We start from the raw sequence: 14,473 nt of genomic DNA on the forward strand, positions 1-14,473 counted from the left end.
ACGTCAATCGCGACGTTGACGACGTGGCTCCCTCTTCTTGCTCCGGTGTGCTACGGTGCTACTGGATCAGCTTGTTGGCTGCCTCCGGCAGCGGTGAATGTGTGTATAGTCGGCTGCAGCCCTCGGACGTCCTATACTTAACCTGTCTTTCAACTGCCCAACATGGGGAGTAAGTAAACCTTTACACGTAGCTTATTTCTAATTTTGACTGGATACAAATGTGGTTTTGCTTTGATGCGGTGTTGCATCAAATTGTCTAGTCTTCTCGTTATTTTCCGGCATCTTCGCAAATTAGCTACTACGTATTGTCGTCAGGTGCCTTCCGTGTCAAATAGTTCGGCGGTGTTCTCAGAGAAAGTCCACTATCAGTCTTCTGTGTCTGTGGAACGATCAGCGGTCAGTTTATAACTCTGCCAAACTTGAATTTCGGGTCGTTGTTGATGGACGTGCCCGGTCTTGGTGACGTAGACAGTCATATTCCTGTGTTCTTCGTCTCACTGTCACTTTAATTACTCGCATAATAATGTAGAAGTACTCTCTTGTCTCATTTTAACTGTTGGATGCTTTGCGTTGACATGCTTTCGTCCACTGCCACATGTACCTCGTTACGGGTCATCTTCGGGACGGTAGTGGAGCATATGTACTGCATAGAAAAGTTTTGTCGTACACGTGTTTATCTCGTTTTTCACATAAGTTTGCGAATCATAAGTTGAGAATATCAACGCCAGAGCGACACATAAGCTATAGCTGACTGGGGTGGGTTCAAGAGGAAGTTAAATGTATCCAACTTTCTAGCAAGAACTTTCATATTCCCCAGCAAAAAGCTCGCATGTCAGTATTGTCCGGCACACTCATGCTACATAGAAATAGATCGATACGAGCTAATCGTAAAATATGTGACCCTTATAAATTCGGGAACATTGCACATAAGTTAGATGCTCAAAAGCATTCAGTGCAGGTAGTCTGTGGCAGTTCTCTGTTCCAGCATTCCGAGTTGGAACTTTGCACGCAACATGACACAGCTCCGAAATGTCCTGGGTGCAACATAGAACTCCTGAACATGAGAGAACTCATGTTCTGAGGCTGGAACACATGGAAAGGACAAATACGTACAAAGCCACAAGTGCCTAAGAAATTAATGATGAAAGATGGAAGTCACCAAAAAGGTTAGCCAGCTGTAGGACTCGAACCCACAGTAACCCAGAAGATATGGGTTCGAGTCCTACAGCTGGCTAACCTTTTCAGTGACTTCTGTCTTTCATCGATAGAGCTCCTGTTTGTATTGTTGGTCAGGAAATCTGTCCAGGATACATGCTAGCCCCCCTCCCCCCCTTCTTGTCCTCCTCCATCCTGCTGTCCTCTCTCCATCTGTCTATGTCTGTATGTCACTCATAGCCACAGTTGCATCACAGCAATGCAGTTTTTCAAAAATTTCGTTGGGCAGGAATTCTGTTAGACTTAAATTCCCCTGGGGAAGCATGAGGCCCTGCTGGAGGACCGTTTGGACATTTTTATTCATTTATTTATTTATTTGCAAGATGCACACTGTCTTAGAGAGCTTTAAGTTTAGTAGTATCACTATTCATGAATCCCACACTGACTGTAGCTCATTGTTGTTTATTTCAGTCAAGTTTCTAGAGGTCATCAAGCCATTTTGTGGCATCCTACCAGAAGTAGCAAAGCCTGAACGAAAAGTAAGTGTCCCGAGCCCCTCGTCCTTGACCCCAAAACACAACCCTTACAGAGGTGCACATTTTCCCTCGTGCATTACATAAAATGCGTGACTGAAGACGTCTTCGGCAGGCATGTAGTAACTCTGTACGTCGTTATCTTTACAGATCCAGTTCAGGGAGAAGGTATTATGGACAGCAATAACCCTCTTCATCTTCCTTGTGTGCTGTCAGGTAGGCATATCCCCCGAATCTAGAAGATTGGATTGGATTTGTATATGGGAAAATTGGAGGTCTTGATGCCCTTTCTCTTTCAGATCCCGTTGTTTGGCATCATGTCTTCAGACTCCGCGGATCCATTCTATTGGATGCGAGTTATCTTGGCCTCGAATCGAGGCACGTTGATGGAGCTGGGAATCTCGCCCATCGTCACGTCGGGCCTCATCATGCAGCTCTTGGCAGGGGCAAAGATCATTGAAGTGGGAGACACCCCAAAGGATAGGGCTCTCTTCAATGGTGCTCAGAAATGTGGGTCTTCCTCCCGTTTTTATTTTTTTCTTTCCTCTTTTTTATTTTTTTAATTGTGCACGCTAGACACGTTTGAGCACATTTATAGCAGCGTTGGTGGGAGCGCAAAATTCGATTGTCATAGAGTATCGTTATGTGCGAACGTTTGTAAGGCGACTGGTTGGGATAACATCTGCGAAGTAGAATGGTACGGGTAGAATGGCATGTTTGTTGATCGCATGGAAACGGTTCATTTAGCTCTCAATTAGAGCAGCCTTGTGTAACGCTCCACAGAAGCTTTTCCAACAAAAACGTGACCAATGTTGCGTGGGGCACACCACTTATCGAAGTTGACGACCACATCCATAGCTTGCCTTCACAGTGCCAAAGTCATATAAGCCATCAGCTGTCTTCGATTCATGAAAAAGTGCATGGGCGAGTGTAAAGGAGTGCAAAAAAGGTGCACAACAAGGACTGAGCCCAATCAAATAAAAAAAAAGTGTAAGCCTCAGATAGTTTCTCTGAATTTCTTAGAATTTGCTGAGCGATTATTGTCTATAAATTGTCTAGAGGAGTAAATGCAGGCCCATTTTAACAAAATTGATTGTCAGTATGCTCCAGATTGATGTTAAAACATCGTCATAAGCAGCTAGCCTGTTCACGTTGTCTGCTCCATAGAGAACGTGCAGCTCCACCCCCGCTGCACGTTTTCCAGTCGAATCGTTGAGTGGTTGAATCGTAACAGTGGTTGCACCTCCGCTGAATCGAATTGAGGGAACTTGCACCATTTGCACTAGTTCACAAAGTTTAGCCCAATCGAAGACTGCTAACATTATTCTTACTATCAGAACTGCCCTGTCCATTAGGACACGGGCAATTCGACTCAGCTGTCTGCCAAACTGACATTTTGGAAGGTACCGTACTTCACAACAAGGTTTTGAGCCAGTTGGTCCGTAGGAAATCCGCCAAGCCCATGCACCTTCATTTCGAGGCATGTGACTTTCCTTGGCATTGTTGCACACAGCAACTTGCAAAACGATTGAGTGGGAGATAGCGATGTGGAAAGTAAGCACGGTCAGTTACTTTGCGCAAGAACTTTTGAGGTCGTGCCGTCAACGTGTTCGTCAACTCTGCAATGTGCACATCCCTGTCGTTTACATGTGGTTAAATGCACCACTCTCTGACATTCTCCTGCAAGCGCCCTCTTCCTTTATTCTCAGTTTTAAAAGATTTATTCTCTCTTCTTGATTTGCGTGTGTTTTACCGACCATCAGGAGAATTCTGATCGCTATACGTAGTCAGATAACGCAGACCGTTGGGCTAGTTGGTATTCCATAGCAAAAGGTACAAAAAATGCTGCAAAGTGTTATGAAATGGTCAGTGCTCGCTCCTGTTTGTCTTCCACTGTCCGTTTCGTAACACTTCGCAGCGTTTTTTTGCACCTTTGCTATATGTAAGCAAGTACTTTCACAGCAGTCATCGTACCAAAGTCGTGAAGTCTTAATTAGGAATCTTCTATTGCTCAGCTCTGTGCACCTATTGGATGACCGTGAGTGTGCTGTGTTTGGGATAAGCGATGATCGAGGCATATTTTCTCTCTTCCAGTGTTTGGCATGGTGATAACAATAGGTCAAGCAATAGTGTACGTGATGACCGGCATGTACGGAGACCCTGCGGACATCGGGGCGGGCGTGTGCTTCCTCATCATTATCCAGCTCTTTGTGGCCGGTCTCATTGTCCTGCTGCTGGACGAACTTCTCCAGAAAGGCTACGGTCTCGGCTCGGGTATCTCGCTCTTCATTGCCACCAACATATGCGAGACAATTGTCTGGAAGGCCTTCAGTCCTGCCACCGTCAACACAGGCAGGGGTAAGTTTCAGCGGGTGCAATCAGTACTCTTCTAATCTAGGTAACCGTAGCTGTTTGCATGACTCCACCAGCAGAATAAAATGAAGTGACACGCATCTAGATAGCTTGTGACTGATGAAACTGTAGATACAGCCACACAAACTAAAGCAGCGTTTACATGAATATGACACAAGCGTATCGTATCCAGTTCTCGAATCTGATACACCCGTGTTGTAAACGGGTCAATTTGCTAGGAGAGCGTATCGTATTCAATCCGCTAAACAGAGGTGGATCGAGACTGTGGATGCGCATTCAGATTGTGCATGTAAACAGATGGAAGAGGGGAGGATTATGGGAAGGGGCGTTTGGCTGTGGGCTAGTTGTGTCGTCTGCTATTCCTAGTCGGGGTGAAAAAATGGTGATATTAGGGAGTCCCCAGCCATGTTCCATTTTGGATATCTGCACTGACATAAGCAGTAGGGTTTCAGCAGAGGTCATTCTGAAGTACGCTTGAAAATGGGACGTAGATACGTTTTTCGTCATTTTGACATTCGGTGCGAAGGTAGCAGGACGCTGGATACGGCAGTACTTGCGGAAGTGAGCCTCTAACTTTACGATATGACACGACGTGGCGCAGTCTTCGGTCTGGACTCGATGCGCATCCATGGAAACGGTGGCGTATCGTCGTCTCTCCGGTTTCGACTTGATTCGATACGCTTGCGTCATATTCGTGTAAATGTGGCTTAAGGTCTACTTCTGCTGTTACAGGCACAGAGTTTGAAGGTGCCATCATCGCCCTGTTCCACCTCTTGGCCACGAGAACGGACAAAGTGCGTGCTCTGCGGGAAGCCTTCTACAGAGCCCACATGCCAAACTTGCCAAACCTCATGAACTTGCTGGCCACCATACTTGTCTTTGCGATTGTCATCTACTTCCAGGTGAGACATCCACCTCCCGATTTTTTCTTTTAATTTTTTTAAAATCTATTTATTTATTTTTTAAATTCCTTATTAGCGTCGCGAAGGCCATGAGCGGCGTACTGATGTGGACAGATGTAGAGAGGACAACACGAAGGAAAGGGGGACAGGGGGTTAATATGCGTCCTGGGCCGACTTCGGGGGGGGAACTGTGCCGGCATTCGTCTAGAAGACATTCGGAAAACTCAGGGAAATCCTCAGAGAGCATTGCCGGTGGTAGGATTCGAACCCACCACCTCCCGGTGTTCACCACGACATTGGCTGCCAGCAACGAGCGGGACGCCTTCACCCGCTCGGCCGTACCGCTGGTCCTTCAGATTTCAGATTCAAAATATAGTATGTAACAGGCCAAGTACTATAGTGCAGTGTGTATGACCCTAGAAATGGGGTCTGTGACGCACTATCTGTAAAATTGAGGGAAGTGAAAGTGCTTTCCATGCAATGCGCAAGAGATGAGCGTACGTAGTTGCACCCCGCTGAAGTGACTCCTCTCCAAAGAGAAGACGAAACGTCTTACTCTCAGTTGCCAGAACAAAGCATCTTCCGCTTGATTTCCCATGTGATATGAATAGAGCCTGAAGGTTTAGGGTTTTATCCAGAGCTCGAGGTAACTCGTTACTGTAACTAAGTTCCTTTTTTTGGTAACTTGTAACTTAACTCAGTACTTTTGTGCAGTGGTAACTTGCAGAGGAACTCGTTCCTTTTTCAGGTAACTTTGCCAAAGTAACTTAAGTTCCAAGTTACTTTTAACTCGCTTTTCAGTCACGTCCACATATTACATATTTTCTTGTTTTCTCTCCGGTTCCTTCCTGGCATTTTTTGCCATAAAACGTGATAAATCACGTCAATGACAGTATTTTATTCAGGAAGTAAGAACTGCTGCCATTGAAATGAAGCTGAACCATTGTGCACCCACAGGGAGTAAGATGGAAAGCGTGTTCGAATAGACCTCTACCAGAGAAACGTCATCATGACATTGGTAGACAGACTGAAACCGAAACAAATCGGAAGGAGATGGGTGGGTTCCACGCACAGGCACTTGTTCGCTGCCTCCCATTGAAGGAAAAGCAGGACCGGGTCGCGTCCCTTCGAGGGACCATATCGTACAGTCGCCGACCGATTTTTCGGACCCAGATTTTTCGGACGTGCTCGATTATTCGGACTCGTTCGTGGAACGGCCGTGGGTCCCATAGAGTTAATGTATAAGAATGTCCAAAATTTCGGACGCCGTGCAGCTCCGTCGCTCGATATTTCGGACTCTGTTTGCCCAACCCGTGAATTTCTCTCTTGGGGTGACGGAAAATGTTGGTATCATCTGAAATTCGTATCGAAAGAAATCAACCAACTAAAATATTGAGACAAAAAATAGGCAGTGATGATTGTTCATTTTCCATTCCTCTGAGTAGAAGAGGTCTGTCATAGCGCTTTTGCGTCTTCGTTTTTGGCCAACGGCCCAGCACGTGCTGTCCGCCCGTGAGTCGCGCTACAGCGCTGTAAAGCGAGCTTCACCTAAAGCACGCATGCGTTAGGTGAAGCCGACTTACAGACTTGATGACGGCGGTGCCTCTCACAGTGTACGTTGACGAAATGTCACTTCGGGAAATAGAAGCTGATGTTATCAGGTAGAGCTGGAAGTGCGTTAGGAAAGCATCGACAAATTTTTCCAGCCTACTAGGGCTTAGTAAAGTTTATTTTGAAGCGAAATTCGTTTTTTCGGACTGCTCGATTATTCGGACTTTTGCGCGATCCCCGCCGAGTCCGAAAAATCGGACGGCAACTGTAATCCCCTCAAGACCGTGGCTTTCGGGCGCGACCATGTTCACCTCTAGCTTCGAGCGTAGTTCAATTGTACCAAATTTGTGGCGCTGTCGAACACTATGACGTCATTTATTTACAAACAGGGAGAGGTCTATTGTTGGACATAAACGAAAACGATCTAAGATCTGTTGCACTCCTCCGCAGGCAACTCAACGTCTAATTCAACTGCTCACGCGCGCTGCACCTGCGTAATGCTATTTTGTGTCCGAAGTAACTTGGAAGTAACTCTTTCTTTTTTTAGCTAACTCAGTAACTGCGAGTTATATTCCAGACTGAAGAACTTCATTATTAACTCAGTTACATTTTGCACACGGTAACTTGTAACGAGTTCTTTTTGACTGGTAACTTCTCAATCTATGGTTTTACCCAATTCTTCCCCGAATTTTGCACCCCGAATTGAAGGTTGCCTTTTTAGGGTGAAACCCGATTTTTACCCAGTAAATTGCCCTCACTGGGGTGTTTGTAGGAATGCACTAACTTACTTATTTGGCAGCAAATGCAGTTACATCACCGTTTGTACCAAACCGCTACAGTTAGTTGGAGTAAATTGAGCCCGATTTTTCTCCGAATTTAGCATACAGGAAGTTTTTCAACGGAATTCGCATGAATTTAGTGCACATGTTGATTTCCCTGATTTTTACCCCCCGAATTGGGAAAAAAATATTCCCCGAAAACTTCAGGCTCTATGTATAAACAAGGAGACAAACACGTACGAAATGGACAAGGCAAGCTCAATTTGAGTCAGTCTTGCCCATTTTGGAACATGTTATTTCGTCACCCCGGAATACGGTACGTAGCATTTGCGTGAAGATGGCAGTTTTGTGTATTTAACAGGGCTTCCGTGTGGACCTGCCCATCAAGTCTGCCCGCTACAGAGGCCAGTACAGCTCCTACCCCATCAAACTGTTCTACACCTCAAACATTCCCATCATCCTCCAATCTGCCCTCGTATCAAACCTCTACGTCATCTCACAGGTAACCTGCTTTACTGACTTATTCGAAATTAGTCTGTCGTCTACACCCTTCGGTGTCGTGATAAGCACTAAGCTCTACAAATAATTACACGCCGTATTTACTTGCATATTGGATGTGCTCGCACCCCGAACTTGAGTGCCAAGATGCTGCTACTTTATTGTTCCCCATATGTTAAAACATGCCCTGGCTTCCGTAGCATTTATATCTCAAAGTATGTTCACTTCACAGGGCGTTTAGTAACGAACGTGGATTTGAATAATGACTGGCTGCAATTCTACTATCTCACAATTCCTAGAAAACGTGTAATTAATAGGTTAATTAATGAATTTTAGTTAATCAGTCGTCCACTAGTTACATCCGCTGTCCTACAGGATGTTTGCCTGGCCGTATAACCCATCTTCTAAAATTGCATCTGTTTTGCTCTGCTAGTTTTTTAATAAATATCATGTAACGAATTAAAAAAAAACATCCTGTTTGTTCAACTCGCTGCACAAATCATGACCCTCGTGACCAACAAAAAAATTGTAGTGAGAAATAGTGTTGTGAGAAATGTGTGTTTCGTATATATTTATATATAGGTCTATATAACACAAATGTTTCTCACACTTGTACTTCACTAATGAAAACAATTAAATTTTTGTACTTCCCCTGCAAACACACTAAACTTGTTTTGTCCCAACCAGCCCATGCCTCATCTTTTTCTTCTTTTGTCCTTTTGTTCTTTGATGTGTCGCTGTGGTAACCATATACAAAATGCGGGAAAATAAAAATATGCGCCTCAGCAAAGATCATGTATTTGTGACAGGAATTTACTAACTAGCTAAAATCCTAGTGTACAGGCATCTGAATTGGTCTATATTTGCTCTGTAACTGTGGAGATGTACCTGCTTTTCATTCCACTGAGATGTTACCTGATTTTTGTGGCTTGCTTTTTCCAGATGCTTGCCGTCAAGTTCAGTGGTAACTTCTTTGTGAACTTCCTTGGAGTCTGGGCTGTAAGTTTCTCAAATATGCTGCTATGAGATATATCGTGCAAACAACCATGCACAAAGTGTCCCTTAGTATTTTGAAAATTGGCTCAGTTTTAAAGCTGTGGCTTTGCCCCTTTAAGCTTGGTATTTTTAATATGAGTAATGCTATTGGTGACTGCTTTTTACAGGGGTATTGTACTTAAAAAACTGTTTATGGTATCAGTTGAGTTGCAGTAGACACTTGTGTACTCAGGCAAAGGAACAAAACATGGGTCATGTAAGAAGACATGTTTGTTGCTTCACACAGCGTATCGTGCAGTGATTGTGAGTGTCTCTCTTCAAGTGAAATGCAGATACAGTAAACCCTCGTTAACTCGAACTCGCTTATCTCGAAATATCGGTTATCTCGAATATTTTTCGCGTCCCGATCCATGTCCCAATGCTTCCTATATATTTGGGCCCGTTTAAGTCGAAGCCTTTTTTTGCCCGAGTACGGATATCTCGAAATCCCATCACCGGTAGGTCAGCGTACCTACGGCTGATAACGTGCATTCTTCGGTCCCCGAGGCTAGGTCAAGGTCAAAGCCTTTCAGTCCTAGTGACTCACGCGCCGCTAGCTGTGGCAGGCAGACAGCACTACCCTTTCCACCCAACGTCACTCCTCCTCCTCCTCCTCCTCCTCTGCATTCGTCCGAGCTTTTCTTCGTTTTGTTCTTCGCGCCGCCATGATGGCTGAACAACGCGCATAAAGTCCCTGATTTTGGAGCGGAAGGTGGCACTTATCAAAGGCCTGGTAGAAAGTTCATCAAGCCAATAGCATGAACTGTTTCATTCATGCGGGTTTCTGGTCTTCCATCGCCGTACCGGAGCCAGCAGACTAGTTCAGTGGCTGTGATGAATTGTGCAACGACGTGATGCGCCACGCATGTTTTGGGGAGAGTGACTTAGGACTTGAACCGCTTGAACATCGAGGACTATGCGCTTTACGACGGCGATGTTCCAGTAGCGGTGAACTGAGTGATACAGAAATCGTCGAGAGTGCCCGCGGTAGTGGCGTGCCGGGAGGAGCGTCTCATGCGTTGCATTGAAGTGCTTGAAGATGCTTTCTTGTTCACAGACGCAAATGCCAAACAGATTGCTATTACGGAGTTATTCAGTGTCAGATGATGTTAAAAAATAAATGGCTTCGGAATTGTTTACGAGCCCTATTACTGTAGGAACGCTTTTTTCTTTTTTTACGTTTCATAACATAGCGCATTGTAGTAACATCGTGGCAACGTAATTTTCGCTGTTCGCTTAACTCGAAACCCCGCTTATCTCGAAATTTTTTCCGGTTTTTACGACTTCGAGTTATCGGGGGTTTACTGTATAGGAAGTGATGACCATATAAACCAAAAGCTATTGTCACTTGTATAATAGCAAATGCACCTTAATGAGATAAAACATTGCCGGTTCAAATACTGTTTTGTAGTAGATGCAACTGTTCACTGCATTCTGTGAGCAGGTTTGTGGCATAGGTTTTCGAATCGGTCAGAAGTGAAAGAATAATAGCAAGGATAACATGTAAAACAAACAGCAGTGCAGTGCTGCTGACCCTCAGCTGGTAATCGCTGATCCAAAGTATCATTTAACATATGGTCAAGCTCGCTTTTACGATCTTCTATACGAAGATAACTCCCATATACTAGCACCAAATTGCTATTTCCAGTCAACTGGCAAATCGAGTGCAGTTTCCCTCCTCAAGGTTTGAATAACTATATCTGATCTATTATCCCCCAGGACGTGGGAGGAGGTGGCCCAGCTCGTGCCTACCCAATTGGAGGTCTCTGCTACTACCTCTCCCCTCCAGAGAACCTTGCACACATCCTGGAGGACCCCGTACATGCTGTCCTCTACATCGTCTTCATGTTGGGCTCCTGCGCATTTTTCTCCAAAACGTGGATAGAGGTGTCTGGTTCCTCTGCCAAAGATGTGAGTTCCCCTCTTGGACCATTTGGTGGCATGACAGTTTGTTCTATTAGCAATTGCCTATGTCTGCAATGTGTTCACCTTTTAGTGGAGCTTCTACTTTCACGGAGCAATAACTTTGCAAGCTGAAAAGAAGCGATACTCTGAGCCGTTCTGAGGCCAAGTTTTACCTGAGGCAGAATGACCTGTAAAGACCCCCCCCCCCCTCTCTACACACACACAGAAGCGTTGTTTAACAATAGACGATTTCAGAAATTGCATGGATGGCCCACCAGAGAGCGCTGCGTTGCGAAAGCCCCGCTGCACCTTGGGATTTAGTTCTCATGAGTCAGAGAGAAGAAGAAGAGCGCAGACGGTTTCGGTTTTCTCTCTCCTTCACCTCCCGCACCTTCGAGCAACAGGCAGAGGAGCACGAATGTAAACCATTTCCCACGACGCATTGCGCGGTGCGCGTGACTTGGGCGACGGAGGGCCCCCGTGCGGAGCACAAGGGCAATATCTGAAATCGTCTATTGCACAACAGCCAGAACAAAAATGTGCTTCTGTGTCTCTCTGTATTCTGTATGTACTTTCTCTGTCTTTAGCTACGTACGTATTACTGGTAATTTATTCTGTTGCATGAATGTGCAGTTCAAAGTTCCAGAGAAAGCTATTACTGTATAACTAGTAATTTTTGCGAGGAACTAATTTTCGCGAAATTCGCGAGCGCTCTCTTTTTTGCAAATTTAAAGTTCCGCGAAATATTCGCTCCATTGACAAAAATACGCGGGCGAAATATGTACAAAATTTGACCCAGGACGCTGAGGCAACACATGTAAGCGTTTTTTTACGCTGTTGCACTGCATTGCCTCACAAAGTGTTCCGTTATTCTCCGCCGCGAGTGGAGACAGTTGTCCAGCCTTCACAGATCCGGCGCGGGTGTTGGCCTCCCGCGATTCCAGTTCCTTGTGAGCCTCGATCGTCCAGCAAGCGTGTATGGATTTTAGCACGCTTCCACGCGAGCGTACCTTTACGGTGACAAATATGACTGGAGACAGGGCAATTCAGCAATGACCCAGATACCTGCCGAGTAAGGGCACCCTAAGCGCCGTCCTCTCAGCCAGAAGTGCTCAAAAGGAAGACAAATACAACGGGTTATTACCCAGTTGTGATACCTTTTGTTAACTTCTTCCTAGAAGTTGAAGGTGGAGGGCCCGTATAAGGCGACTGATGCATGGTCAACGCACCGTGGTACCGCGAATTTCAGAGTCCGCGAATATTGCCTGATCCTAGCTCCTCACAAATTCGCGAAATGGATTTTACCCGGCACATTGCCATCACTGAGACATCTGTAGGAATCCACACTAACTTGTTTGGGAGCGTTGGGGGCACCGTTTAGTTTGAGTAACTGAGCCCAATTTCTTCCTGAATTTAACATACTGGAGGTTTCTCCACCAGAATTCACATGAATTTAGAGCAGTGGTTCTCAAACTGGGTTCCGCGAGCTGCCTTCCTGGGTTCCACGAGAAGGCTGCCACCCCGGCCCCTATCAATTCAGAGAACTTGAATTCCCCCGCCCAAGCTCGCTCGGCAGGCCAGAAGTGCGTGCACCAGGGCTGCGGCGTTCGTTGGCGTCCCCTTTTCCGTTGTTTATGGGCGCTTTGACCCGTTGACAGACCCCTTACTAGGCAAAGGAGTAGGCCTAGAATGTGCCAGCGAGAAGCTCCGTGACCTCTTCGTGGAGGCCTGATGTACGTGATATCTGATGTACTGCGATGTTTAGGAACAGGGGATCCTTCGTACTTCTGGCTAGGACCAAAGCGTTCCCCGGGCCAAAAAAGTTTGAGAACCACTGATTTAGAGCAAATGTTTATTTACCAGATCTTTACCGAATTAAGAAAAAAATACTACTTCCAGAAAACTTCAGGCTCTAGGTATAGAGTGACGAAATGGTTGAGTAAAGAAACATGTCTGGAACCTAGTATGCATACCACCCAGAGGACCTGTGTAAGAACGATGTCCCGTAAGCCCCCCAATTAAAGAAACGAAATGCCTCGTTTTTCCAGGTGGCAAAGCAACTTAAGGAACAACAGATGGTGATGCGGGGTCACAGAGAGAAGTCCATGATTCATGAGCTCAACAGGTATATCCCAACAGCAGCTGCCTTTGGGGGCCTCTGCATTGGAGCACTCTCTGTATTGGCTGACTTCTTAGGTGAGTAACGTGCTGAGTGGGTGTCAGCTGTGCTGCTTTGTGCTGGTGTATTTAAAACCTGGAGCCAAACTTGTGTCTTGTTTGGAGAGGAGCATCCTGAGGTTAGAGACTAGGATAGTCTCTTTTTTTTCTTATTATCGGTAAGTCACAATACGGACAGACCATGACATATCGAGATTCACGGGTATCGCTATTTCATTAAGGTTTTTCAGGTTATTTAGGATATTTTAAGCTGGATTTCTCCTCTTTTAAATGATACCAAGATGGCGCCGATCAGTGGGAAAATTATCGCGCAATTGGCAAAACAGTAAGAGCCTTCAGAGCGTAATTTCTACTCACTTCTTTGCGGGTGCAGGTTACAAAAATAAGTATTTAATCAATTTCTAGTCTGAATTTGATTGAAGTACTTTGTGACATGATACGTGAAGGCGCGAGGATCACAAAAATACACTTTGAAAAACAGACTTTTTTGACAAAATGCGACATTTTAATTGCCGCATCTCCCCTTAAGGGGCTTTCAGGTTTTAGCCTAAGTGATGGCTATGCAAATTGAGGGGGGGGGGGGTGTAAACAGGTTTTAACCTAGAACTCTGGGCCCTAAGCATAAACCACACATTTCGTTTCTTTCAGTAATTTATTGATGTGGCTATTTGAATGTATTTGTTTTTCATAACCTATATATAACATTGTATAACATATATATAACATAACAATGTATAACATGTTGTGGTGCACCAATAAGAAGTCCCTAGTGGTTGTTTCTGGGCACCTAAACAAAAATAATAATAATTATTATTATTATTAATTATTATTATTATTAATTATTATTATTACTATTATTATTGCGCAGTCCATCCACCTATTGTTCAGGTTAGGAAATAATGTGCAAGGCAGTCTGAGACAACCTGCTCGTATTTGTTTCAGGTGCAATTGGAAGTGGTACTGGTATCCTGCTTGCAGTGACCATCATTTACCAGTACTTTGAGATCTTCATCAAGGAACAAGGCGACATGGGAGGCATGAGCACGTTACTTTTCTAAGGCTCGCAACACTCTCACACTTCACTGCTGCTCATAACACCATGTGTTTTTACAAGTCAGTCCATGTACTATTTAAGGAGATTAAAAGAATGCTCCATTTTGTAAGCCGGTGTCTCGTACTGTCCTAGCACAACGTCCTTGCTTTGTTGCAGGAGTTTGCAGAGAATAGAACTTACTTTGGTGGCTTTCGTTATGTCAATTTAAATGAGTTGATGACTTTGACTGGCAAGTTGGAGCACTACTGCACAGTTTTGACTGCTCTGAAACAGCTGAAGAAAGTCTTGCAGACTACGTTGATGGCCGTTGCTTGGTGATGGAGCATGTTTGTGAGCGTTTGGACGAAATTTGTGGATGAGCCATAGACATTGAATGTTGCACTGCAGATTTTCCTGCTGTACACTTTCATACACGCTGTGGCTCATACAGCCAAAATGCTCCATGAAATTTCTTGCGTGTCAGCGACGTAAACTATTTTAATTCTATGTCAAAGCCAAAACTTTGCACAA

General features: G+C 44.9%; 1 protein-coding gene across 1 annotated transcript; it reads left to right on the forward strand.

Annotated features, from left to right (window-relative positions):
- Nucleotides 1–24: 24 nt before the first annotated feature.
- LOC135400346 (protein transport protein Sec61 subunit alpha) lies at nt 25–14,072 on the forward strand. The gene is made up of 11 exons (XM_064632180.1): nt 25–169; nt 1,627–1,694; nt 1,839–1,904; nt 1,988–2,198; nt 3,783–4,046; nt 4,794–4,963; nt 7,655–7,795; nt 8,734–8,790; nt 10,546–10,737; nt 12,780–12,927; nt 13,852–14,072. Exons 1-11 carry the CDS (start codon nt 163–165, stop codon nt 13,965–13,967), a joined length of 1,440 nt encoding a protein of 479 aa, XP_064488250.1. The 5' UTR covers nt 25–162; the 3' UTR covers nt 13,968–14,072.
- The last annotated feature ends 401 nt before the right edge of the window (nt 14,073–14,473 follow it).

The sequence above is a fragment of the Ornithodoros turicata genome, chromosome 7, assembly GCF_037126465.1.
Source record: "Ornithodoros turicata isolate Travis chromosome 7, ASM3712646v1, whole genome shotgun sequence".
Taxonomy (NCBI): Eukaryota; Metazoa; Arthropoda; class Arachnida; order Ixodida; family Argasidae; genus Ornithodoros; species Ornithodoros turicata.

What these genes read in the sequence shown, in the direction of transcription:
- LOC135400346 (XM_064632180.1), top strand. An exon ending in TCTTCCTTGTGTGCTGTCAG is followed by an intron (nt 1,905 to 1,987) that starts GTAGGCATATCC and finishes TTTCTCTTTCAG; the next exon opens with ATCCCGTTGTTTGGCATCAT. An exon ending in ACTTCCTTGGAGTCTGGGCT is followed by an intron (nt 8,791 to 10,545) that starts GTAAGTTTCTCA and finishes ATTATCCCCCAG; the next exon opens with GACGTGGGAGGAGGTGGCCC.